The sequence below is a fragment of the Apis laboriosa genome, unplaced genomic scaffold, assembly GCF_014066325.1.
Source record: "Apis laboriosa isolate Shangri-la unplaced genomic scaffold, ASM1406632v1 scaffold9_cov152, whole genome shotgun sequence".
Taxonomy (NCBI): Eukaryota; Metazoa; Arthropoda; class Insecta; order Hymenoptera; family Apidae; genus Apis; species Apis laboriosa.
This window is the reverse complement of record NW_025224966.1, coordinates 1,732,806-1,758,506: the sequence shown is the minus strand read 5'-3', so window position 1 is coordinate 1,758,506 and position 25,701 is coordinate 1,732,806. Positions and strand designations below refer to the sequence as shown.

Sequence of the window (25,701 nt, the reverse complement as noted above, 5' to 3'; positions counted from 1 at the left end):
AGAGAGAGAGTGAAAGAGAGCAGGACGTGGTCAATTTTGACGGATTATTAAACTCGGAAACGAGGTGGCGCGCGCGCTGTGATTCCGCATCGACGAGTTGGGCGTCGTTCGCCACCTGTAAAATTCGTTACGAGCCCAACCGGATATTTACTGCGATAGCTTTCACCGGGCTACAAAAACCAGCTCGCGTATATCCGATTGCATTACCGCACCGCGCCAATTACCGCGATTGGACAACCTCGAACAATATTTCTTTTCGGGCCAAGCAATCGCGCTTTCATTTAGGAGACAATCGAACGTAACAAACGTTCGTTTTGTTATCGTGTAATTAAAAGGGTAATTAAAAATTATTTAAGCCTATGTCGATCGTGTCACGTCGCAAAACCACTTTTTTCTCTTTCCTTTTTTTTTTACGAAATTTGACGCGCGACGAGTTAAATTAGTTCAATTTCGTATCGGTGGAACGAGAAGGAAAGGAGGGGACTCGTACGCGGGGCAAGAACGACGAGCTCGTCGAGAACGAGCGTAGAGGGGGATTACTCGCTCGTTTGCGGTGGAACGCGTACGAACTCGAGGAATGCGCGTGGAAAGTTTCGGGGGTAAGAAAACGCGTGCCGCTCGCTTGTGCCGTACGTAAGTAAAAGGGATACGAGTCGAAGGGAGGGAGATCTCCGTTTCTCTTCCCAACCGTTTGGCCCCGTTTTCTTCATCCACAAAGATGACGTAGAGAGATCTCGGCTCGGAGGAAAATATCAGAAATAACAACTGCTGTGGGGGAGGGGTACGTCACGGTCTAATATATGCAGGGGAGGGAGAGACGAAAAGAAAGAAAGACGAGTAATATTTCACCGGAGGGGAGGGAGAAAAACACTCGTTTCCGCGACTTTTCGCGAGTTGGTCGGACGAAAAAAGGGGTGCGGGGAGGGGGGAGGGGCCAGTTTCTCGGCAGTCGGCAAAAACCACGTCCCCCGTTTGTGTGCTCGATACGACTTTCACGGAGGGGTTGGTCGACCCGCGAGCGTAAGAGGGTCGCCCCCGCTTGGACGAGGGGGTGGAAAAAGCGGAAACGGAGGAAGCAAGGCGCGAAACGATTCGAGGGTTGGTTCTGGCAGCGAGGATATATCGTCGTCGCCCTTTCACCCCGATCGACGACGAGTCAGGTGGCCGAGCCGTGGGTCGAGGAAGAATGGGTGGACGGAAACTGCTGTTTCATCTCCGACTCCGCCAACTTGGCAAGACCGCCGCCTCTGTTTGCTTCCTAATTACGAAAGAGAGAGAATAAGACGCGCGAGTTGGAAAAGGGAGAGGCGTGGACGGATGCCGTGGGATGACGCGGAGCGAGAGGAGGGGCGAGGTAAGACCGAACGGCGGCGAGGAAAACGTCGGGGAAAGATGAAGAGAGATGGAGCAGGCAGACTGAAGCGAATTCAACTACGCCGTTCACGGAATTAAGATTCCATCGTGCAGTCGAGTTTTGTGTGTGCCTTGCAATTTCCCGGTTAACCCGACCGTTCTCCCTTTTCGCGTACACTCCGCGCGCGTGATTCTTCTCCGCGTCCACCATTTCCTCCTCTTCCGATCGATATCAATGTTTTCCTTTTTTTATTTCCTTTTAAAGAAAACGTTTCAAATCGTCGATTTTTTCCCGAACGAGTATCGTTGCTTCTTCGTTTTTCCGCTTTTCGAGATATTTGGCGAGCCGCTTGATAAACCGCTGTTTGATTGGAAATTAAGAAAAATTTCGTTCAAAGGGAAACGCTTCGCGTCGAAATCACGCAGATACATCGAATCGTTTTCCCTCTCGTTAAATTGTGCCAACTGTGTACGATTAACGCGTGACGAGGATTGATAGAGGAAGAGAATCAAGAGATCCCCGCGCGTTGTTTTTTTCTTTTTTCTTTTTTCTTTTTTTTTTTTTTTTTTTTTTTTTTTTTTTATCCCCTGTTAACGACACTAATCGTTCGTAACAGCGAGGGCTTTTAAAACACGGCCGGGTCGAGTAATTAGAGAACGAATCGGTCGCCAATTTGTGGACGGCTGTCGCGGCCAATGTACGGCCACCGCGGACCGCGCTCGATAAAGGGAGGGCGACGAGTTCTCCCGCCTTTCTAAAAATGAACTATCAAAATTCTCTCCCTTTATCCTCGGTCCCCATTTTTCGAGCGCGCAACACCACGCTCGATTCGAGTTGAACAAAAAAGAAAGGAAGAAAGAAAAGTGCAAACAAACGAAAAAGTGAGAAGCGAAAAGAAAAGGAAAAGAGAAAGCGTATTTTACTTTGTGCATAACGACCATCTTGCGCGTTACCGAGCGCGGCCTTTTGTCCGTAAAATAAATAAACAAGCAGCGTTGCATAATGCGTCGCTTAAAGCAAGGTGGAAAGCCGCAAGGAGCCGCGAAGCAACGGACGGATTATTAAATCCGATTCGGTTGAAATTTAATTGAAATCCAACGACGGTTAGAATTTTGCCCTCGTTGCGCGGACACCGTGCCAACAGTCCGAGAAACCCGCGTTTCGTCTCCCTTCCCACGATAAAACACGCCATTTCCAGACACAGTGTTATTTACGTGTAATTCGTCGCTGCTATATATCGCATTAGTAGAAAGTGGTACCCCCTCCTCCTCCCCTCTCCTTTTCAACCGCGTAGCGAAATCAAATTTTATTTTCGGCTTCCCGATTCCATTAGACGGAAACACGAGGTCGACGAGCCTCGACGTGAGAACGAATGCGCGAATAATATCGAAAGAGGGGGAGGAAACGAGAGTAATGATTGTAAATTAATCGGTTAATATTAATTCGTAAATTATCGCTCGAACGCAAAAAAAAAAAGAAAAAAAAAAAAACGCTCGCTCGCTCGCTCGTGACTCGAGCTCTATCGATCGCTCGAGGATGAAAACGCGCGGGTATCCCATCGATACGCGTGTTTATATCTAGTCTGGTGTTTTCAACGACGCGAGTCGTTGCGTGTGCGTGAGTTGTTTAAGCGCCTAAACGCGTTCGCCTTTTCTTTCTCGCCCTCCTTTTTTCTTTTTCCTATTTTTTTTTTTTTCAACGCGTACATCGAGGCAACCATCGTGGCCGAGAAACGGGGAGAAATGGACGGCCTCTCTGGATGGAAGCGAGAACGAAGAGAGAAATTTATCTCCATCTTCCTCAACGACACTTGCTTCGAGGTATTTTTTGTCAAGGAGAGAAAAAAAGAGGGGACGCTCCTTCCTCCGATTTTAATCTCACGGAATCGGAAAATTTCCGTCTCAAAACTCGGAACAATAGAGCCCGGAGTCTAATTTCGTGAGCAATCTCGCGAATCACGAGTTTCGTGGATATTCGGCCGGGGCTACTCGGGGGATTTCCATCTGGATGGCTGGGGCGAGAGATGGGGGAGAGAAAAGAGGGGATTGCGGTAAGGTAAAGCGGAAGTCCTTGGGAGCCGAATTGCCGTGTTCGAGCGTATCAATCGTGTTAAGTGCTCGTACGGCAATCCGGCTAATTTCCCAAGATCCGCCCGGGAATCTCTACACGCTTGTCCAATGGTTACAGGTGGAGGAGGAGGGGAGCGAGCGAGAACAAATTTTTTAGATAAAAATTCGAATTGGAGATAAAATTCAAAGTGCAATATCGTATATTAATCGCAAACAAAATTCCCTTCCTTCTCCCCTTAATTTAATTTGATCAACGGGTTTAGCAGAATTCGCAGGATAAATATGGCGGAAGGATCGACACTCGTCACACGTGGACGGAAAATCGGAGGGAGGAGGAGGGGAAGCGAGTCGATCGAGCGTGTTATCGAGTTATTTTGCGCGGCAATTCGTCTAATTTTCCTCGTGATCGATGCGCCAAGTGGGGCGGTGCCTCGCCACGAAGGCGAGAAAATTACGCGCGATCCGCGTGACTGCCGAAAAGTTGGCGGCGATTAATCACGCTCAGATCTCCAGCGATTGTCCGCCCGCAAACCCGCGGATCGTATTTTTTCGTTGATACAAGGGTGGAGGGAGGGGAGAAAGGGAAAGGGAAGGAGGGATGATGATGAAACACGGCCATGCTAAACGAGTGATAAATTCTTGCCCGAGTTACGTTTCACCGTTTTACCGTTATGCTCGTTATCGGCATCGGCACGTCCCAGAGAGAGAGAGAGAGAGAGAGAGAGAGAGGATCATTTCTCGGAATGAAACTCGCCAGATTCGGTCCACGCAATACGAGCAACAAGAGTCTTTAATAAACTTTTTCAATAATCGAGGCTTTATTTATTCGTTACGGAACGTTAAAAGGGAGTGAACATGATTAAATCATTAATTCGAAACAATGTCTCGATCGCGTCGTCTGATCGCTTCGAAATTTGTATTCTCGCGCGTGTTTCGTCGAAAAATAGGGGATAGATGGGGCGGGTAATTCTTTTTCCTCTATCGTTCCGACTGTTTACATGAAAAAAAAAAAAGGACGATTATTCGTTTATCTACGCTACTCCGTTTAGCCCGAGCTCGCGTTTATCCGCGCTACTTGTCGCTACAGTCCGACCGCGCACAGTCCCGTACTACTTTCCGCGCGACCGACCATATATCGACTCACGCCACTAGTCAAAGTTGCACGAACGAGTTCTTATCGGGCTCGTCGGATGTTCGATCGTTTGAACTAATATTAGACGACGTTGTGTTACATCCTAAAGCGGCGTTACCTTTATCCCCTTGTCCCTCGTTTTCTCGGATATTTCGCTTAAAACTCCACCATACACACACACACACACACACACACACACGTATACGCGCTCAACTTGCTAGATGTTTTGAACTTTAATCCAGGTGGCGAAAGGGAAAGTCCGTGGAGAGACTTCACGCGTTGCCACGTGCACGCACCAAAGTCGACGGCACTTGTACAAAGCAGCTCGACTCGAGGTCCGTGGCTGGAATACATCGAAAAAAATAATCAGAAGAGGGAAACAAACAAGGACGCTCGTCGTTCGAATAAATTCTAGTGCGTTCTAGCTCGCATGCGCCCCCTCTTGACGCAGGGGCAAAGAGAGCCTTCTCCCGCGTTTAATCCGATCAAGATCATGGCACGACAACCGGGTATTCCGTGTCTGGCGGATGTAACTAGCGTGCACGGGCGTGTGGAGTACAACGTGTACAGCCACGGAAGGGATCAGAAATTGTCTAATAAAGACACACAGGGGGCGATTTCCGAACGAATGGTTGAACGAACCGCGCCTCGCGTGCGATGCGCCATCGTCGTTTATCCCTAATGAATTACCGTTCTTGCTCCGCGTCGATCGTTAAGAGGTCTTAATTAACACCTGTCAGTCGTAATCTCTTGCGTTCCGCTCCCTCGATATTCATCGTCCTTCGAGGTTATCCGAAGTCGGAATGCGGGGAACAAAAATACAAAATTCCTGCGAAATATAATTTCAGCCGGGAAAATTGTTAAACCTTTATTACCCTTATTGGACGTGGTATTCGTATTCTTGTGTTTTCATTCAATTCAGGGGAATTTCATCGCGAGTGAGAATCACTGGCGCTGTTTGTACAAATCTTGTAACTGACCTCCGTGATTTCTCCGTTGAAACTCTTCCCCGCGTCGAGTGTATTTCTCTGGGAAACCCGGCACAGTTGAATCATTCTCTCCGCAAATTCCGTTTCAATTAGCATAAATGGAATTTGCAGAGAGACTGATTATACCTGTTATACCAATTAACGTTTAAACCAGCGTTTCTCCCCAAAAACGACAACAATTATTAACGATTTAAGGGGCGAAAAGAATTTCGTTTAGAAAATCATTTCCCGCCCCGCCGTCCGATTTCCTTCGAAGAAAGGAAGCGAGGAAGGAAGGAAGGAAGGAAGGAAGGAAGGAAGGAAGGAAGGAAGGAAGGAAAATTCGAAAGATGTTCCCTCGTCTCGTTCGAGGATACATATAGCGTACGCTCGACGACCCGCTCGCCGACACGTCTGTTTGCTCGTCCTGTTTCTCCATCTTTCCCCGTTGCAACTTGGTCGCTTTAATTGAGTCACTTGTGTATCGCGCGCAAGCCGTTTTACGTACGCGGGCAAACGGGTGGGTAGTCTGGAAAGTTTGCGTCGCAGCGAGTCTTCGACCCGAGGCGTTTCCTGCTTGCGAGACGTCGCTGTTCAAAGGGACTGCGGGGCCTTCAGGTGTTACCTTTCCTCCTTTTTTTTCTCCTCTCTCCTTTTCCTTCCCCCCTTCGTCCACCTCGAAGCTCGAACAAACTTTCCCTCCTTTAAAACGATCCTTGGACGGCCGCTTCGACACCGAACTTTGTTTCTTCTCTCCCGGAGTCGGGATCCACAAGTTTTCGTTTTCCTTCGATCCTAGCTCGAGCACTTTGCGTAGAAAGAGAAGAGAAGAGAAGAGAGAGAGAGAGAAAAGAAGAGGAAGGAAAAAGGGTCCCGTTTAAAGGTAAATTCAAACGGGGTAGAATATCTCGAAGAGCGATTTAAAGATAGATCGGTATAGATCGACGAGTACAAGCTACGAGGGCCACGTTGCCACAATATTTTCTCGTTTGAAGCGCGCGTTAGCCAGATATAAACGATATGCGACGATAAAAGTGTGCGGCGGCCACTCGTGGCGGCAACGGAGGATCGATCTCGAGAACTACCACCGAGTAGTTTTATTAATAATGCACGTTTATTAGCGCGCGCGGGATGTCGTGGCTTTTTATCTTCCCCCCCTCCCCCCTCTCTCCCATCAAACACTCGGCGGCCACTCGAAGCGTTTGTCCCTCTCGAGGGGGATGGAAGGCGATTATCCATGAAAGTGCTCCACCCTTATTAGCCGGTTACGCGATGCACGTTTCACGGTTAAGCAGCCTCCACGTACACGTAACGATTTCAACGCGGTCGTACCGTTTAATTGTGGCGCTCCTCCGCTCAGTGGAGCGAAACTCCTCCGGGCAGAAACACTCTTTCTTCCTTCTCCTTTTCTCTTTCCTTCCTTCTCTCGCCCCCCTTCCTCTCTTTTCCTTCGCTTCGAATTTTTCCGCGCAGGAGGCGCGAAAATTACTACAAAGAGCTCTTCTCGACGTCGTTCCTCCCTTTTTCTCCCCTTTGCCACCCTTTCTCCCTTCATCCTCGCCTTCAACCCTCCTCCTCCTCCCCTCTCTCGACGTCATCGACGCGGTCGTTCCACTCACCGAGAGACCGGCAACAATCGAAAGTCGTTCCACTTCTCGCGATTTAAAGGTCGGAGAATTATAATTAAAAGTAGCTGAAAGGGCCACTTGTCTCATTCGAACTACCCGTCTTTCGTTTACGTTTCGTTGGAGCGCGGTTAAAAGTTGAAGGTCGATAGTTTGCTCGTCCCCTCGCGAACTGAAACTTCCTCAATTCGAAGGGGACTTCCTGGCTCCGGAAGATTTCCTTTTTTCTCCTTCCTCCCCTCTTCCTTCGGAACAGAAGGATCGGCGACGTGATTCACGACACCAACACCTGACCACCTTCGATTCTTTTTATTTAACACACCTGGAACACGTGTCGTCTACCTCGATCCGACAATCGAGGTAATTCAACGTTTATCGAATCGAATAACAGGAGCGAGAACGGCATAAAAATAAAGGTACACACAGGAGCTGAGGAGAGGCTGGGAGGTTTCCACCTCCTCCTCCCCCTCCTCTTTCTTCCCCTTCCCCTCCTCCATTTGCGCGTTTATATTCGCACGGCGTCGTTTCTTGCATTTGCCTCCGTCAATATTGAACGAATCAATGTTTACTCTGTGTTTATCAGTTACGTCGACCGAATTGATACGTCCCAAAGCATCGCCACGATCAAATTGAGAATTCCGTCGATAAGTTGGCTCGCGTCGCCTCCAATCCCTCTGTTTACCGTTTTCTTCGTTTTCGATCGAAGAGAGAGAGAGGAAGAGAGGGGGAAAGGAGACCTTTTTCCATCCCGTCGAATTCGATCAAAGCTCGACAACAAAGGATATCAGGACAATTTAACGCGTATTTCCAGATTCGAAACTTTTACTTCACCATATATATATTCATCCAGTCTCCAGTCTTTCCTTTGAATTTATTCGTCTATGGGGGACGAAAAGATCTGGAGATCGATGGAAATATTCTCGCGAACGAGAACGAGAAGGATCGCATTTTTTTGATACCGGTCTGGATCTGGAAAAGTCGTTTCATTGTTCAACGAATAACGACTTCACGGAGCGATTTTTCGTCAAATTTCGAGGTTTAATTTCATCTTTGCAAGATGGAAAGAAAGGCGTGATAAAATCAGCGTGACGAAGTTTAGACGAGGATGTCTCTTTGCAAGCTCGGAAAATTCGAAATTTACATTCCGTATCCGAGGCGCGAGAAATTTCACGAGGTCGATAAAATTATCATTTAACCGATGAAGATCGGTTAAATTATCGATTCCCCAACTTGGCCACATTTTTTGATATACATACACGCGAGAAGGGGCCGACCGATTCCCATTCGTTTATCCCGCCTCATCCTTCATCGTCCGACCAGCCAACGTTCCATTTTTTCCCTTCTGGCAAGGGATCTTTGCGGGAGGATTTATTTCTAGGGGGCTGGGGGGAGAGATACCGCAAAAAGGAGAGGTTTAACGAACCTTTACGGGCCAACAATGGGCTAATACCCCTCCTCCACCCCCTCTGATTATTATTCCGAGATACGAAATTTTCGACACCCTTTGGCCGCGAATTCGATTTCGCAGGGCGACGAGTTGGCTTGGAAAGTGTCATAAATCCGAAAGAATTTGGCGAGACGTTTCGTCTATTTTTTCGGATAAATATTATATCCGTATGGTAAAAGAGGGATTTGATTTCGCCCCGTATCGCGATTCAAAATATTGACGTTTGCAACCGTGAACAACCGATTGACAATTATGCAAATAACAATAACCGTTATGTACATTTTATCGCTCGTTCATTTATTCTCCCGTTTCGTAAACGCATTATCGCGTTTGATTTAAAGGAAACACGCGAAAAATTTCGCACTTTAATTGCACGAGCCATCGACTCGACCTTACGTCGCGAATCCTTTTTCAAGGGGCACAGTAGTAGTTTTTCCTTCTCTCTCTTTTGCCTACACTTTTCCCGCACATTAGTCCAATAATCCAAGGGGGATGACGATCGCAATATCCAGTACGATGCGCTCTCGAAAGTTACAACGAGGTCGGTGTTTTGGCGGCGGTTCGACGCGAGATAAGCGAGATACGCTGTGAATCACGATGATAAAACGGCGCCAGATAACCCGGGAACCGGGCGGGATCCAGAGGCGGCTAATTAGTAGGCGGACGAAGATCAAATCTGACGAGAGTGGACGAGAGTATTCTTGCAGGCTTTATACGCTCGCCGGCTAATCCGTTTATGGATGCAAATGGCGTTTCGAGCGGCCGGACACGAAAATGTTTCTCGTTCCCCTCTCGTGGCCACGCTTTCCACGAAGCCCGACATATTTTCCGCGCCCGAAATCGCGTTATAATTGTTCCGCGAATATTCACCGTGTAAACAGCATTGACAAACTTGTTTCTTCTCCTCCCCCCTCCTCTTCACTTAAAATAACTCGCGGCCGCTCTTTCCGCCTGCTTGAATCTGTGTGCCGCCAGCGCGCACATTTCGTTGGGTTTTTCGTTCCTCGTTTTTCGACGAGACGAACGAACGTTTTCGAAACCATTCGTTCGGAAATAATATCACGATGACGGTCGACGAATCGACGAAACAAGGATTAAATGGCGGGAATAATATAAAACGAGATATTATTTTAGAAACACGTTCGTTTCAGCTATTTCCAAGCTTTCACCCGAAATCATCTCGTCAATGAATCCCGATCCCGGTTGGTTAAACGATTCCAAGATCCTACCTCCGCTTCTCCCCTTCGTCGTTATTCCAGAAACTAACGCTTGTTTAACGATATCTGTGTTGATCTACTTGCAGCGTAACCGTCTTACCCTACTTTCGCCCGATCGTCGAAGTGGAACGACGTATCGTCGGCCATCAGTTAGGACAAAATGGATTAACGATTCCTTCCGAAACTTTTCAAGTTGGAAGAATAACGAGGAAGGAAGGAACTCGTCGAAGATTAAACATTTTGGAAACTTTGCATTATTTTCTCCGGATCTTTTATATTTTTCGAAGAAATATCGATTATTCGTTTCATCTTTAAAATTGATAACTAGGCGAAAATTAATTCGACATCTCTGTCTATGTATTATGTATTCAACATTAAACGTTTGCAGTCGACGACTTTTTCGGTTGGAGAAGTAACAACTTGAGACGATTTTACGTACAGAATGATTTTTATACTCAACTTAACTTATAAAAATATCATATTTTAATGATTTATACATATCTACATCTTTGAAAACACGATTTTCTAATATTAATTTCTGTGTTTTTTTTGTGTGCGTGATAATATATTTATAAAACATTTGCCAAACAATCTTATTTCTCAACAGTTCAAAGTTAAATTCATCTTCACTTGTGCTAATTTCATTTCTGAAATCCATTTTTTTACAAGGTTTCTAAATTTTACGAAATTACATAATATTTTTGTTACGAAAAATGTTTGAACTAACATTGAGAATTGGAATATCTTACCTCCATTTATAAACTACAAGTTTATAATATTTCCCAATAAAATAAAGAATTTATTCACAACGTTCTTATTAACTGCCTTCTTTTCTTGCCTGACTTCACGACCGAGAGTCGTCTCTCGAAACCCGATCTAAGCAAAAAATATTCTGCCACGAAGAATAACCGTTGAACAAACGCAAAAACAGTCGTATAGATAAGATCGATATCGCGATAACGTTCGCTCGGTAACGAATAACCGTTCCCAGGACGGTCCAACTAAATCGTCGTATTTGGTCCACGTGACAAACGACTCGCCCCACTCCTGCCTTCCTCTCCCGGGTAAAAGCCAGCAGGCTCGTTAAGAAAACGAACCACTCGATCCTTCTTCAGTTGTGGTTATGCCTACCGCGTGTTCTGGTCACGATTTTGCGCGATTTTCGTGGGAAAAAAATTGCCACTTGCCGTCGATCGCGCGGATATTTTCGTTTCCAATGGAAAGGAAAAAAGAAACGTGGACGATCGATACGAGAGGGAGAGGTATTAACGAGGATCGATGAGACAACGATAAGAGGAAAAATCTTGGTGTGGAAGAATCGCCAGAATGAAGCGTAATGCTATCGAGATATAAACCTATATGGTTTATACCTGGCAAGATGATAGATTTGGAGAGAGAAAGAAAGAGAGAAGTTGTTGATATTTTGAGAAGGTATTTCGTTGTGGTTTAATACCGTATTTCCGAGAAAAGTCGGACAACAGAAATCGCGAAACCGCGCCGTGAAATAAATGGGAATAATATTTACGTAGGCCGGGATACGTGGACGAAAGACGACTTTGGATTTTAACCGATATAGTCGAGGTAAATATATATATATATACGTATGTATAACGGGCAAACACCATCAGTGCTGGCTTTCTCCTCGAGTCACCAACCTTTCAAAGTATCTCTTCTCCACGTGAAATTTTCGTCGGCATTCTCGAGGCAAATTACGGGCGCGCGAAGGGGGAACAAATACGATTTAAAGCGTATTCGATTAAGCCTCCTCGTTCATCGATCGATTCTCTTCGCAAAAATAAATGAATTGTTAACGAATGTGAATTTGCAATAATATAGGACGAATATTCGGCAAATTTCTCGATCATCGTCTCGTCACGAGTATAACGGAACGGAGACACGACGCCTTTCGATGTCGTCGATCTTTCGAACGAGATTCTCCGATACCCGATCGCTTCGAAGCAACGGAAGAGATCGGATAACCAGAAATTCGAACCGTCTGCGGAATAATACTGGAAGCAATTCGACGAGAACTCTCGTTAAAGTCGCGTATGCGGTTCTTACGCGAATTGCGCGCAAAGGTTCGACGAGATTCTTCTCGGGAATGGAACGGGATGGAAGAGAAGAGAAGGGTCGTTCTTCTTCATTCGCCGAAGAATTGCCGCTCCGATGCCCTAATTGAACCGCGATAACTCGCGAGACCCGCGAATTCATTAATGATACGCTCGAATTACGTTTCTAGCTAATTCAAACGAACCTATCGTTAACATCAGCGTTTCTCTTTTTTCTCGTTATCCTTATTGGAAACACACTAGGGTCAAAAAAGGAGAGGGGAAAAAAAAAAAAAAAAAGAAAAAAAGAAAGAAGAGAGAGAAATCTCGAGCGTAGAAACCAGAGAAACCCTCGATCGAGCCTCTCGTCGTAAATGTGTTCGACGGGAAAATAAAGGAAATACTTACGAGCCAACGAGGGCCGGAAATGGATCGCCCGCTGATAACTGAGAATCGCCTCCTCGTAATTCCTTCTGCCCTGCTGCAATATTCCCCTGTAACATAGCAGCCGGAAACGAACAATTAGCAACGGGGGCAGATCGATATACCTGATGAGAATTTAATTATTTATTTTAACGCGTGTTTCATGCGACGAGATACGACGATGGTCAAGAGGGGGCCGGTGAAGCCGCGATCAAACAACTTTCTCTCTCTCTCTCTCTCTCTCTCTCTCTCTCTCTCTCATCGATAACAATCTCGGATGAGGGGACGATTAATCATTTTTCGAACAATGCCACTCTCAGAAACGATAAAAATATTACTTGTCAACCGATGACTTATCGTTGCGGAGGTCGAACGGCGTAACGAGCGTACGGAAAACGAGCTGGGAGGAACGGTGATGGGAGGGGGAGAGTGCCAATAAACGAACTTTATATAACGCTCCCGGGGAGGAAGAAGAGGGAGAGGAGGGGCCTATACGTGCCATCGTGGCATACATATTTTAGGAGAGAGAGAGGGAAAAAAAAATTCATTTTCGACCGCGTCGAGCGATTAATCTTTAATCTCGAACGTTGTCACTCGACGAACGATGAAAATATCACTTGTCGGTGAGAATGGTGTTGAGAGAGTGGTAGAATAGGGGAGAGCATTGGTGATTTAACACTGCAAATCGTCCCGTTTTCGTCGCTGATATTTCTTTTTTTTTTTTTTTCTCAAGCCATCGAAATTGATCCAATGAGAAGCGGAGAAGAGCGAATAAGACGAAAGGACAGGGTAGACAGGGATTCGTAGTTGTGTCTCGATATACGTCGAAAGGAAAGAGGAGAATCCATCGATCTATCATCTCCCCTCGCATCGATTCGACTTTGAAGAGAGGAAAAGAAGAAGAGGAAAGAACTGGAAGCGAAAAGCGTAACGAATCGATAATTCCTCGTTTTTGGTAATCGTTAATCCTTCGCCGCGTGGTTGCCTCGTTTATGATAAATCGCGTTTCGCTCGTCAATTCCGTCGATCAATCGAACGATATCTCGGGAAGGGAACGAAAACTCGGGGATATTAAAATTCCAGCGGAGGGAGGAGGGTGGTGGTAACAATCGCGCGACAGTTTCATCGTCGTTTCATCGCCGTTTCATCGTCGATCGGGGCAAAAGAGCAGGGAGAGGGAAACACGGAGGATCGCGATCACGAACTTTTCACGCGGTTGGCGCTCGCGCGCCGGAACTTCATTATTTTAACCGAATATAAAAATCCGGTCCCCATCGTTTCAACTTGTTCTAACTCCGTCGTGAAAAAGTTATACTAATGACACGCTTTGTGAACGTTCGAACGAGTGGAAAAAAAGAAAGGAAAGAAGGAAGGAAGGAAATAAAGAAAGAAAGAAAGAAAGAAAGAAGGAAGGAAGGAAGGAAGGAAGGGAAGAGAAAGAGATAAAGATAGAGAAAAAAAGAGAGAGAGGGAAGATGGCGGTGGCCGGTGGACGAGAAAAAGAGGCGGATATTTTCTTTCCGAGCGAAACGATCCGGCCTGGACCAGAGGAGTTTTCCCGTTCGTTAACGAGACGCTACTCCGCGTTCGTTAACTTTCAAGATGAATATTCGCGCAATATATAATGGACTCCTTCTCTTTTCCACCATCTATTACCACCCTCCCACACCGAGCTTTTATTCATTCCCTCCTCATAACAATCCCTCTCGTTTGTACCAATTTGCAATTGTCCGCGATATTTCCCGCGATTTATTATTCCAACCAAGTCTCGGTTAACCGGTACACGCTATTTAAAATCGCTTCCCCGGAACGAACGAACGCTTTTCAAGGGACGCTCCGCTCCGTGCCAATTTCTTCGACCGAGGATTTAACGATCTCTCTTATCACCCTATCTCTCCCTTCGTCGGTCAGTTTATATTCGTTGCATTTGTATTTTCGAGTCGAAGAGGATCTTTCTCTCCTCCCCCTTTCGCACAGGTTTACTCCTCTCGTACAAATCTGCCTCGACCGATCAACCCGTGTGAACGCGTATGACGAGGTTTTCGAATCGACCGCTTATTTCGAGTGGTTCGCGCGACGACGAGAGAGGGTGAACGGCCTGTGGCGCGAAGGGTCACGGATAAACGACCGCGGCCGATCGTTCGATTGTTAAAATAAATACATTGTTCGGCCATTGTTCGGCCCCCGCGCTCTATTATTTGCAGTGTCGTCCGTGTAACAGGCGACCATACCGGGCCCAGGTATGCGGCGACATTTCCCCAACACGCTCGGCTTTGTTGGCGATCGCCGGTCTCGATGACAAAGCGAGCTTCGAATATTTCTCGCGTCCCGGCTCGCCCCTCGCATCGTCCAAAATATTATCGGCGATGCGCGCGTGTTCGCGTCGTTCACCGCTGGATCCACCACTGCGGGGTGGCGGAGGGATGAGATGGGATTGGGAACGCATCGGGGATGAGAAGGGAAACGGAGCAGACGAGTGATGAGGATGGATAAAAACCACGCTGGAAATGTGTCCCCTCCTCGAAATACGATTCTTGACCTCGGAAAACGATTCGTTCGTTCGACGGCATCGTGGAAAATTGTTGCCAACTGATCGTGGCAAGGAAAGGAAGAGACGCTACGTTATATCGGATTATTCCATTTTCTGTTCCCCTCCTGTTCTCGAGGCGACCGTGTCCCCGAGCAAAGTGGACGAACCATTAAATCGATGGCTGTTGTTTCCCGATCGAGCGTTAACTCGTGTCGAGTTCCTCGATATATCGTCGATGGAAGGCGATTCTTTCGAGAAGTTGACAGCCGCTAATGCGATTAGTTTTCGGGAGTGGGGGGAAAAGTCGAGCACGCGTGGCAGAGATGCGCATAGAGACGAAATAACACGGTTCGTTGATCGTCGATGGGGAAAACGTTACGTCGACGATAAACGGGACGGGACGGGACGGGTCGGATGGATTTCGGCCTTTCGGTCGTTACGCGACTTTAATGACTCGGATTACGCGGGGGATAGGGACGAATAAAAGTCTCGATAAAGACACGCGGCGCGTCAGGTTTACCTCCCCTCCCCCCCTCCCTCCCGTTAACGAGTCTGACGCATCGATAGCACCGGGGGGTATCCGAAAGCGGGAATGACAGCCGATAACTCGCACGTCCTCGTCCCCGCATTGTTCCCTCCCCGATAATCCGATATATCTATAATTATCGCTGGCGGATATTGCGCGGGGTTTCTCGATAATCGCACCCGCAACTGGATGTTCTCGTTGCTGTAATAAGCTATTGAAATTTCTGATGTGCTTCGATTCACACGCTCATCGTCCTCCACCGTTTCCAGATCTTAGCCTCCATTATTGAAAATACAATTCGATCGAGGGACGTTCGTCGATTTTAAAGATAATCCTTACGTGACGATGTACGTGATCGTCGAAATCTGGCGAAAGAAACGGAACGGAACGGAACGAGTACTTGCACTTTCGCTCGGTGATACGGCTAATAAAAAGAAGGGGAGGGGGAAACACGTTTCCACGAGCCTCCTCCTCGGAACGGTTCCAACCATACGGTTCCTTCTTTCGTCGTCCGTCCAATAACCGTAACAGGGGGGCGTAATGTTAACGACGACGAGAGAGGAGGACGGTAAGAATCGTAGGTCGAGCGGGAGAATCAATTTGGCCGATCGGTGGCCGGCCATCGATGGAAGACGACGCCGTGACGATCGGCCGTTGTCACTGGGCGGCGCTGGCGGCGTTTCCTCTCACCGACGGGCGCGCATATCGTCGTACCACCACGTCGGCGCGGTTGCGGTCGTATCGGCGGTCGTATCGACTTCGCGCAGGTCGTTTCCAGGGCTCCTTTCTCTCGTTACGGACCTCGTATTACCTCGCGAGATTGACGGCCCACCGAGGGGGGAACTGCCGCGCTCGATAATTGGATCTTTCCATCGTCGTAACGCCGCTTCCGAAATGTAACGACCCACGATTTACGGCCGATCCTCCTACGGCTTTTAACGATCCTCCCTGGTTCGTGGAGAGAGAGAGAGAGAGAGAGTGAGAGGAGGGAGAGGCCCCAGATGCGTTCCAATGGAAATTGTCGAGATGTCTCGTATTGGGAATCGTACGGGCGGCGTGCACACCGGTGATACAGCGACACCGGTTCCCGTTACGGTCTACGGTCCTGAATCAATTGGACATCGGGGGGAAGGCCAGCATCGGTGGTGGTCGTGGTCCACCATCGGTCCGTTCGGATCCGGTCGTCTCGGTTCGGGGACTCGATTCGAAATCTAGCCCAGAGCCAGGTGGGATATCGCGCTGTACTTCTAATCCTAGATTTTCTCGTTCAGTTTTTTTATTTTTTGCGGCGCAAAAAAGTTTCGAGAGGGAGGGGGGTCGAAAGAGGAAATGTGAAATCTGGAGAGAAACGAGAACGTCAGAGAAAGAGGAAGAGGTGGCTGGGGTGAGGGAGAGAGAAGGGGAAGGGGCGAGCGGAAAAGAAGAAAAAGAAAGAAAAGAGAAAGAGAAATAACAGAGAGAGAAAGAGAAAGAGAGAGTAACGGAGAAAGAAGGACAGGGGAGGAGGGAAGGACAGGAAAGGATTGGAATTGTGGCTGCGGTGGAAACGCGATTCACGTTGGTCGTGGAACCGATCGATACACGGCAGCCGAGTCGACCGACAGCTGCTGTGGCTGCAGCTGGAGCTGGTGGAATCGAGGCAGCGAGCCTCGACGGAGAAGCGCGGGGCACCGCTCTGTTGCGGATCGAAGCGACGCATTAGCGCTCGTACAACGCTGTTTCCTGAGCGCTCCGCGATAATATCCTCGCGAGCCCGTTGTATACGAGCGCGTTCCACCGTTCTTTCGTGTCGCGCTGCCGAAAGAGAGAAAGAAAGAGAGAGAGAGGTAGACACGTATACACATACACACACACATACGCGTATTCGTATAAAAGGGAAAAGCGCGAACGCGCGTATGCCTCGAATAATGGCCAATGGAAGCGCACAGGAAGATTCGGTTCGCGCAACGTGCAACCAACGATATGACGTTTATCGTTTATAGCCGCGTTCTCGCCGCGTTGCACACGTTGCACTCCCAACGAGCGGGTCACGCTTCATCGAGCGCCTCCCTTTTTTCCACTACGGGATTCCGCCAACGATTCTTCTTCCGCGCGGAGCGTTGCGAATCGAAGGGGGATCGAGGCCACCCCCCCCACCGATTCGTTCAATTTTCGATCGATGTACCGAGCTCCCAAAGTGAAAATACATATATATATAAACCATATAGGCGAGTAAAAGCGAAGGAGGGGCGAAGGATGGTGTGAAAGAACGTCGATCGATTTTTTTTTTTCTTTCCCCTCTCTCAGCGATTTTGAATTCCGTTGGATCGGCGGTCGCCCTGTATCGTATAAAACCCGTTTCTCGGATCGGTTTCGAGAGTCTTTCGTAACGGCGCGTCCGCCGACGAAACGTGTAAATGACAGGTGTAACGAATGGCCTGATTAATTTGTTCCGCGACGGACGGACGATGATCGATCCCGCCTCGAGTTTTCCATCCTCCCTCCGGGGAGGGGGAAACGCTTTTCCAACCAGCCGCGACGCCTCGGAATTTTAGGATCGGTTCCACCATCCACGGTCGGTTGGACCTGCTCTCGACCCGTGGCGGGTTGGCTCGAGCTCCCCCGCGAATGCCCACTCGAACGCGGGAACCTTGCCAACCGACTCGCCACCAGGGAGGGAGCAGCTGCTTCCCTACCCCGCAGAGCCTCGAATTCTAGCCTAGGAAAAACCGTTCGATCGCGTATCGACCTTTGTATTCTTCGAGGACCGTCCTTTCTTATCCGATGCATCCTTTCTCCTTCATCCCCCCCTCTTGCTCTCCTTTTTACCGCCTTACCGCCAAATTGGCCGCTATTCAAAACGGCCAATAACTCGAGCACACGCCGTTTTTTTTATTAGCCTATGGATCGGCCTACATACATATATGCATGACGCTACGTCCACAGGTTTTCTCGCCTTTCCATCGCTATTTTACATCGTTTCGATTTTTCGGGGAAGAGAAGGAGAAGGAAAGAAGCGAATGAAAATTCAATCGATGAAAGCAATTTTTCGCAACGCTCGATTTCGAAATTCCTCTCGAAAGATGAAAAACGAAAGAGAGAAACGCTCGGTATTTCCCTCGCGAACGATTAAATTTGACCGTGTAAACTTTCTCTTCGGGGTGAACGCGTACGGAAAAAAATTCGACTCGTAGAGAATCGACGCGAGCGACGTTCGTGATTTATGAACGAGTCGAGAGAGAGAGAGAGAGAGAGGGAGAATCGTTAAAGTCCTGTCTTTTTTCCACGCTTTCGCGCGCGCGTGTGTTCTCCTCCTCGTGGCAGGAAATATCCCCAAACCTGACGTCTTTGTTCATTCTTAACGACATAAATCGATCTTCTCGAGGTCGTCCTTTCCTCAGTCCTCGTATCCCACTTCGACGCTTACGAGATCACGTTTCGACAATTTAATTCGATCGAATTACGAATCCAACGGATACTTTCCTAAAAGAGATAAAAGAAACGAATAAGATAATAAAATCGTCGTTTTCGCCGTCCGTTCGACTAAATTTCTTCGAAGCAAGAAACTGCGAATCGTTCGGAATTAATAATCGCTCCCGCCTCTTTTTTTTGAGGGGGGATATCTTTCTGGGGGATATCGTAAACCGCGACGCGAAAATGCGGTTGAACCGGCGCGATACGTCCCGTCGCGTTATAAAGAGGCGAGTCACGCGAACTTTATATATTATTCAGACGGGCGCGCGCTCGGTCATCGCGCACCACTGTTTTTGCGCCCCCGCCTCGTTTCCGTGCAACAATTGCCTCGCAATTTCGCCTCCGTCCCGCGCTCGCTTTATTCAATTGCCGCTTGAAAATTGCTTAAACGTCGCTCACGCAACGCGATCTTCCACGAGTTCCAGGAAGGGCGAGGCAAAAATTCAAAGGGAGACGATTCGCGAGCAGGAGAGAAAGAGAGAGAGAGAGAGAGAGAAAATTTCTCGCCAGTATTTTTTTGAAACACGCGAGACACCCTCGAATCTTCGTTCACGACCAAGTATTCATCCACAGTATTCACCCAAAGTATTAACCCTCGAAGTGGAAGAAGAACCAACGGCGTCGATCCGGAATAATATATTCGACTGTTTTGAACCCCGTTACCTGCTCTTACTTTTACTCCCCCTCCCCATGGGGGTCTCGCCTCTTTCTTGTTTTCGCCGCTTATTGGCCAAGTTTTCAGACGGGAGCGTCGTATCGGGGGCGCCTCCGAGTTTACTCCGAGTTCCTCCGTCGTTTTGCAAAGTAAATCGTGCGCGTTTCACGGACCCCCCTCCCTCCCTCCCTCCCTCCCCTACTACCGCCATCCTTTCTTTCCCCGTTCTCTTCTTTCCCTCCCTCCGCCATCCTTGATTTCGCTCGCGCGAAAATCTTTTCCCTCCGTTTCCCGCGCCCTTCCTCCCTCTTCCGCCTGCGGTGGCGCCCCTCCCTCCCAGCTCCCCCTTCTCGGCGGGGAGGGACGAGACGACGAGTCGATCGACGTGGTTCGATGAATTCGAGACGATCGGATTCAATTTCGCTCGGCCGGCCGAAACCGAATTGGCCGGTCTGTCGGTTCGAAAATTATGCTTCCCGCATGGCCGCTCTATCTTCGCTCCACCCCGCATCGTGGCCCGTTTCGTTACGCTCGATGCTCGAGATCCCTCAACGCGTCTCCCTCTCGATAAGGGATACCCGATGATACGATGATGGAATCGCGCGCAACTCTCGCCTCTCTCTCTCTCCCTCCCTCTCTCTCTCTCTCTCTCTCTCTCTCTCTGAACGTTATCTAGAAGGGAAGGGAATTGGGGTCGAATCGATCGGATCGGACATCGCGGCTACGAGCAATCGTCGTTTCAACCATCATCGCCGGAGAAGGGAAGAGGAGATCGTTATTAATTATCTTTCCCTCCGTTTCGCGGCGTTTCGCGTTGATTCCGCTCACGTTCCTCGCATCGTTTACACCGCGTTCTCGTGACACTCTCTCGTGGCAACGGTACAACGCGGCTACCGGTCCGCCAAGTATGACCCAATTTCATTCGCGTGTTCGGACTCGAATTACCTTCCGACTCCCGGCGGAATACCAGTTAATAACGACTTGGGTGGTGGTGGAGAAAGGGGTGAGATGACGAACAAGGAGTCGAGAGAGAGAGAAGGAGAACCGGTTGAAACCTATTATTCCAGCCGATTCGAGGGGAAAGAAAAAGGTGGGAGGGAGGGACGATGGGTTTTCGCGCTAATTTTACATCGGTTAAAATTTATAGACAGGATGTTAAGGCTCTTATTAAGGCAGGGCTCGAGCAACCTCTAAGATTCCGCAACTTTCCCTTAAGAAGCTTCGCCGTAATAGCTTCTGGGTCTCGAGGACCACTGCCGCAAATTAACGCTTTCCTCCATCTTTTCCTTTCCCCATCCTCCACCGTCTTCTTCCGATCGAGCAACTTGTTCTAACGAGGCGCAACTTTTCGACCGCCTCCTCGGCGACGAGCTCCTCTTTTTAACGCTTTTCGAGTTTTCTCTCTTTCTTTTTCTCTCTCTTTTTTCTCGTTCGATCGACGTCGCTTTCCGCCCCACGAACGAGTCGAGAGATGCGAGGAGATTCACGGGCGGGTTGGAAATCGCGGCTGTCGGTGTCGCGTGAAATTTGAACGACGCGACGAAAAATTGTCCGGCCGAGAAAACAAAGGGTCCTCCTCTCCTGGATTTTATTCGATTCTGCCGATTATCGGCGACTTCTCGCCGCGTTCCACGATTGAAACTCGATTTCGAAACTTCTCCCGTCTTATCGATTTTTCGAGGAATCGAAGCTCGAGAAGTATCGGTTGGATTCGATGGAAATCGGCGGTTGGTAACGAGAGAGGTCCAGTAGACCGGCCTTGGAATCCGAGGATACGAGAGGCTCGATCGATGCGCTCGAGAATCAAAGGCAAATGGATTGGAGGGGGGGAGGGCCGCTCCACCAAGAGGCCAATGCCCGTTGTTATCGACCGATGAGATTACGATAATAGACTGGTCTCCCTTTAACGGGTCAAGCCCCGATCTACGAGCGCTACACGCTCCATCCATTTCTTCTCATCCGGTGAAGGATACGGAAAGGATACGATCCGATTTTCTCGAGGATGGAAAGAATCGGGAGCTTTTTCGGTTCATTCCGAATGGAATGAGGCGACGATTACATCCCTCGCGGTGAACCGATTTAAATGGTTCCGGAACAACGCGCGCAATTAGCGGGCCACCGCTTAAATCCAGGCCCGCATTATACGATCGAGAGATAGGCGTTCGATTTATCTTATTAGCCAGGGGGATGAACCGATTATTTACCGTGGATCTACGTACATCCCCCTCGCTCACGTATTTTTTATCGATCACCTCTTGGTGTACGCGGCGTGAATCGCAGTTTATGGCAACGAGAACAGCCCCTCTGCCCTCCGAAAGGTTAACGGAGACGTAAAATTCGAGGCGATGGTAAATTTGGACGGTGCGAGACGCGACCGAGCAATCAAAGACGAACGCCCGCGATCGAGAAGATTTACGATCGGTACAATCTCGGAGGTATCGATTCCGGTGACGAGAGAGAGAGCTCGGTTGTAACGCGCGTTCGACGCCTATTAATTCAATTTCTGCGTCCACTGTTACCATTATACGGACAACGGTGGAACGATATTCGGCGGGATTTACGCGAGCTTCCTGTCCGCCGCGCCGCTTCGCGTCCATATTAAAACAAATATCCATTCGATTCGACGAAACGCGATTACACCCGTGTCCATCATTTTCGGCCCGCCGCGGGGAAATAAATAACTTGTCGCTGCTTTGTTAATACGGTTCTGGGGGCGAACGAGCGAGAAGTGGAAAAAAATCGTCGGCTTATTCGTGTTTATCGAGTTCGAAGCAATTTGAGTTAAACACAGTTACGAAGGTGGTACGACGAGAGGGATGTCGATCCTCTCTAACTTTAATTGTCAAGCTCGTCGAGCTTAACGCGTCAATTTTTACGCTCAGATGTGGTCGATCGCTCTCCTCTTAACGATACGGTCATTTTTTCGTCGAACATTGACAGATTCTCGTAAATGATGACACGGGAACGAGGCAGGCGCCCAAAGCGTCTGTCAAATCCTCGATCCCAAAATTTTCGATCCCAATTTCCATTCCAACGTTCCATCCCTTTCTTCCCTGACGATCTGGCTTTTCGCTTTCGTTCGACCGGGGCATCTGCCATCACACTGCCCCCATATCAACCCCGATACCATTCAACCCTCCCTCCCCCCATCATTTTGGAATACTAATTACCTATTTGTGTTTCGACCCACGCGGAAACCGTGTATCGAACGATAACGGCCCCCCGCGATCTTCCGCCCGGAACGAGCCTTTGACGCAAAGCGTACGCATCGCGTCGCGCATTGAATCCTCGAATAGAAAGAGGCTGCCGTCGATCCGTTGCATTATCTCGCCGATATTTGAGTAAGTAATCGTCGTACGAATCGCCATTTTCGATTCGTGGAGAAATCCACGGATGCACAGCGGATACGATACGATAGAGAGGGGGGAGGATCATCGGGCAGATATCGAGAAGGGGAAGCTTGGGGATCGGCGGAAGGATGAAGAGGCGTACATGTGTGCGCGTACAGCGGTCGATGAGGGGAGGGATAGCGATAAGAGAGAGGGGGGATGGGTAGAGAGACGTGCGAATCGAATCAGGGACACAGGATCGCGGAAAGCGATGCGACACGATTCTCTCTATTTCTATCATCGTGAAACAGACCGCCTGTCTAATTTCTCCTACTTGCCTTGGATGGAATGGAAATCACGAATTCCAGGGAGTGTTATTATTTCAAAGTTGGAAAATTCCTCCCTCGATCGCGTGTATATATATATATATCGTTTTAATACTCGTCTTGAATACGAAATATTCGCGCGGGGAAGGAATAAGAGGGAAAAGAGGAAAAGGAAGGAAGAAAGAAAGTAGTCGAAAGGGAAAATATGCGGGAAGGAAGAGAGCCCTCGATCCGACCAATGACCGGAGCGTTCGCCTGTGACCGAGTGGAATCTCGAGGCAGCCGGTTTCCAAGTGCCTCCTCTCTTTCGCTTTTGATGATGACGGGAGGGCGGAATATATCGGGGATGGAATATATCGAGTGCGATGTTTGATCGGGGAAAGGGGTGGGGGGGGGATAGAAGCGCGGCAGGACGATTTAGGGGACAAAAGGGAATTATAATCGTATTTTAAGCCGGTGAATCACCGGAAGACGCCGATTGTGTGTCCAGCGGCGGCTATTCCGCAAACTGATTGTTCGTACTGATTGCGCTGCCGGTGTACCGAGGGCGGAAGGCCGAACTCGGTATGGGGCTTTGTATTATCAGACATTGCCGTCTGACAAGCGGCTGATGCGCAAACGGCTCGTACAAACGACAGGCTGTGTGTCCACGAGCCGTAGGATCGCCATTTCTCCCTCCTCCCCCCCTCTCCTTTCTCCTTCGATTTCGGGACCCGCGCTCGCGAAATTGACCGCGATTCCTTCGGTATTGGAACGGAATACTGTTCGAATTTCAAAGATCCACCGGTGGAGGGGGTGGTTTCGTGCCGACCTCGTTATATTCCGCCCGAGCCAACGGTTTCCCCTGTTGAAAATTTATGAAGGGCGAGCGCGCGAAACAAACGGTATCGATCCGGAAGTTATTTACTATCACTAGTTCCCACCGCCACCTCTCTCTCTCTCTCTCTCTCTCTCTCTCTCTCTCGCAACAACGGTGAAACAACGTTGAAACAGTGCGCGTCCTGTATTCTAGGGGGATGATTCTAGGGGGAAAGAGTAGAATTAGAATTGCACGTTTTCTTTTTCTTTTTTCTTTTAGGGTAAAAAAATCCTTCGAGATTGTCTTCGAGAGAAAGAAAATCGAAATAACGGCGTATTCCCTTTCTTTGAAGGGGAGAGAACGTTCTGAATACGAGAGAGCGTTACTCGATTCGGATGCGTTACGCGGTCGGAGACTCGTGGAGCAGGAAGAAGAATGGATGGAGATAAATCATTGGATAAATCGTTGCTGATATATCTGACGATGGTATTGTATCGATGGTCGACGAGTATCGAGAAAGGGCGATTAAGGATCGGGTAATCAATTTTCAGTAATCAATTCTTCCCTCGACTACCACATTTCGTTGGTGGCTTTTCGATCGGGGAGAAACCGTCCTTGGACAGTCCAGGGAAGGGAGGGTTTATTTTTCAGCGACGAGACGAGATCTCGTCGAATTCGTTTCGTGATTGTAAACCGCGGAACCGGAGGGATTCTCCGTCGATGTCGGTCAACGATGAAACGAAACTGTGCAATGGAATTTCTGCGCTGTCGGATAATAGGTAGGAATGGAACGAAAAAGGAGAAAGATTCGAGAAAAATTTCCCTCTCCGCGGAATTTTGAGGGGGAGGGGATTTTTCGAGGGGAGGAGAATTCGTGGAAGGGAGAGGGAGGATCGTATGCGTGGCTCGATCCCTTGGGGTGGCGTCGGGGATAGCTCTCGAAAACTTTGGCGGTATCCGGGTCGAGCACACACTCCGAACTTCCTTTATCTTCGACTCCCCCCTCCACGTGTGCCTCCTCCTCCCTCCCTCCCTTCCTTCCTTCCCTTTCATTTCCCAGATTTATATTTATACACGTGTCTATACTCAACCGAGTCGGATGATATCGATGACTCGCGCGAGACGCGAAACAGGATATACGCGTATTATTCGCTATCGTTTCATCTTCCAACATTGTACACATATATCTTTGACTTTCGATAAACGTTTATCCGCTCAGTTTCTTCCACGTTTGTATTTTCAACTTTCCCTTCGAGAAGAGGGGGACGCCTTTTTTTCTTTCCTTCCCCATATTTCTAAAACCCCGGATTCTATCCGGATTTTCTTTTCGTTTTCAACGTCTTCCTCCGTCCTCCTTCCCCCTCTCTCTCTCTCTTTCCTTTGTTATTCCGATTGGTACACGTATATATATACGATTGGAGCCAAGTCATCGACGATTCATGAATTCCGTAGTTAAAGCACCATTGTCCGAACACGGCGGCGCGGTTGCTCCATTCGTCGCGCAATTTGTCTCGTTTAGCCAATTCGCACCCTTCACCCTTCTCTTGTGCACGCGGTCGTCTAAGAGAGGAACCTTTCATAGCCGAGTAGTGGTCAGGCACACCTCTCTTTTCGTCGTTTCCTCGAAACTAATTAATTCATCAAGTTGGTTTACCTCGAGAGCGCGGCAAGATAATTCGGGAGACAGGCTCGGCTTTTAAGGTCTCCAAACCTCTCCACTCTCCTTCTCTCCGTCTCTCCGTCTCTCTCTCTCTCTCTCTCTCTCTCTGTCTCTCCCTTTCAGCCTTCCGTATCCGTCTT

The 25,701-nt window shown here is 48.6% G+C and overlaps 1 protein-coding gene across 2 annotated transcripts in view; it reads right to left on the bottom strand.

Moving 5' to 3' along the window:
* The window catches only part of LOC122719727 (protein O-mannosyl-transferase TMTC2), a 130,033-nt gene that overhangs the window by 27,485 nt on the left and 76,847 nt on the right, over positions 1 to 25,701 (bottom strand). For both annotated transcript variants that reach the window (XM_043945800.1, XM_043945802.1), the window contains exon 6: positions 12,269 to 12,354. In XM_043945800.1, the coding sequence (XP_043801735.1) occupies positions 12,269 to 12,354 (86 nt within the window). The remainder of the gene's footprint in view (positions 1 to 12,268; positions 12,355 to 25,701) is intronic.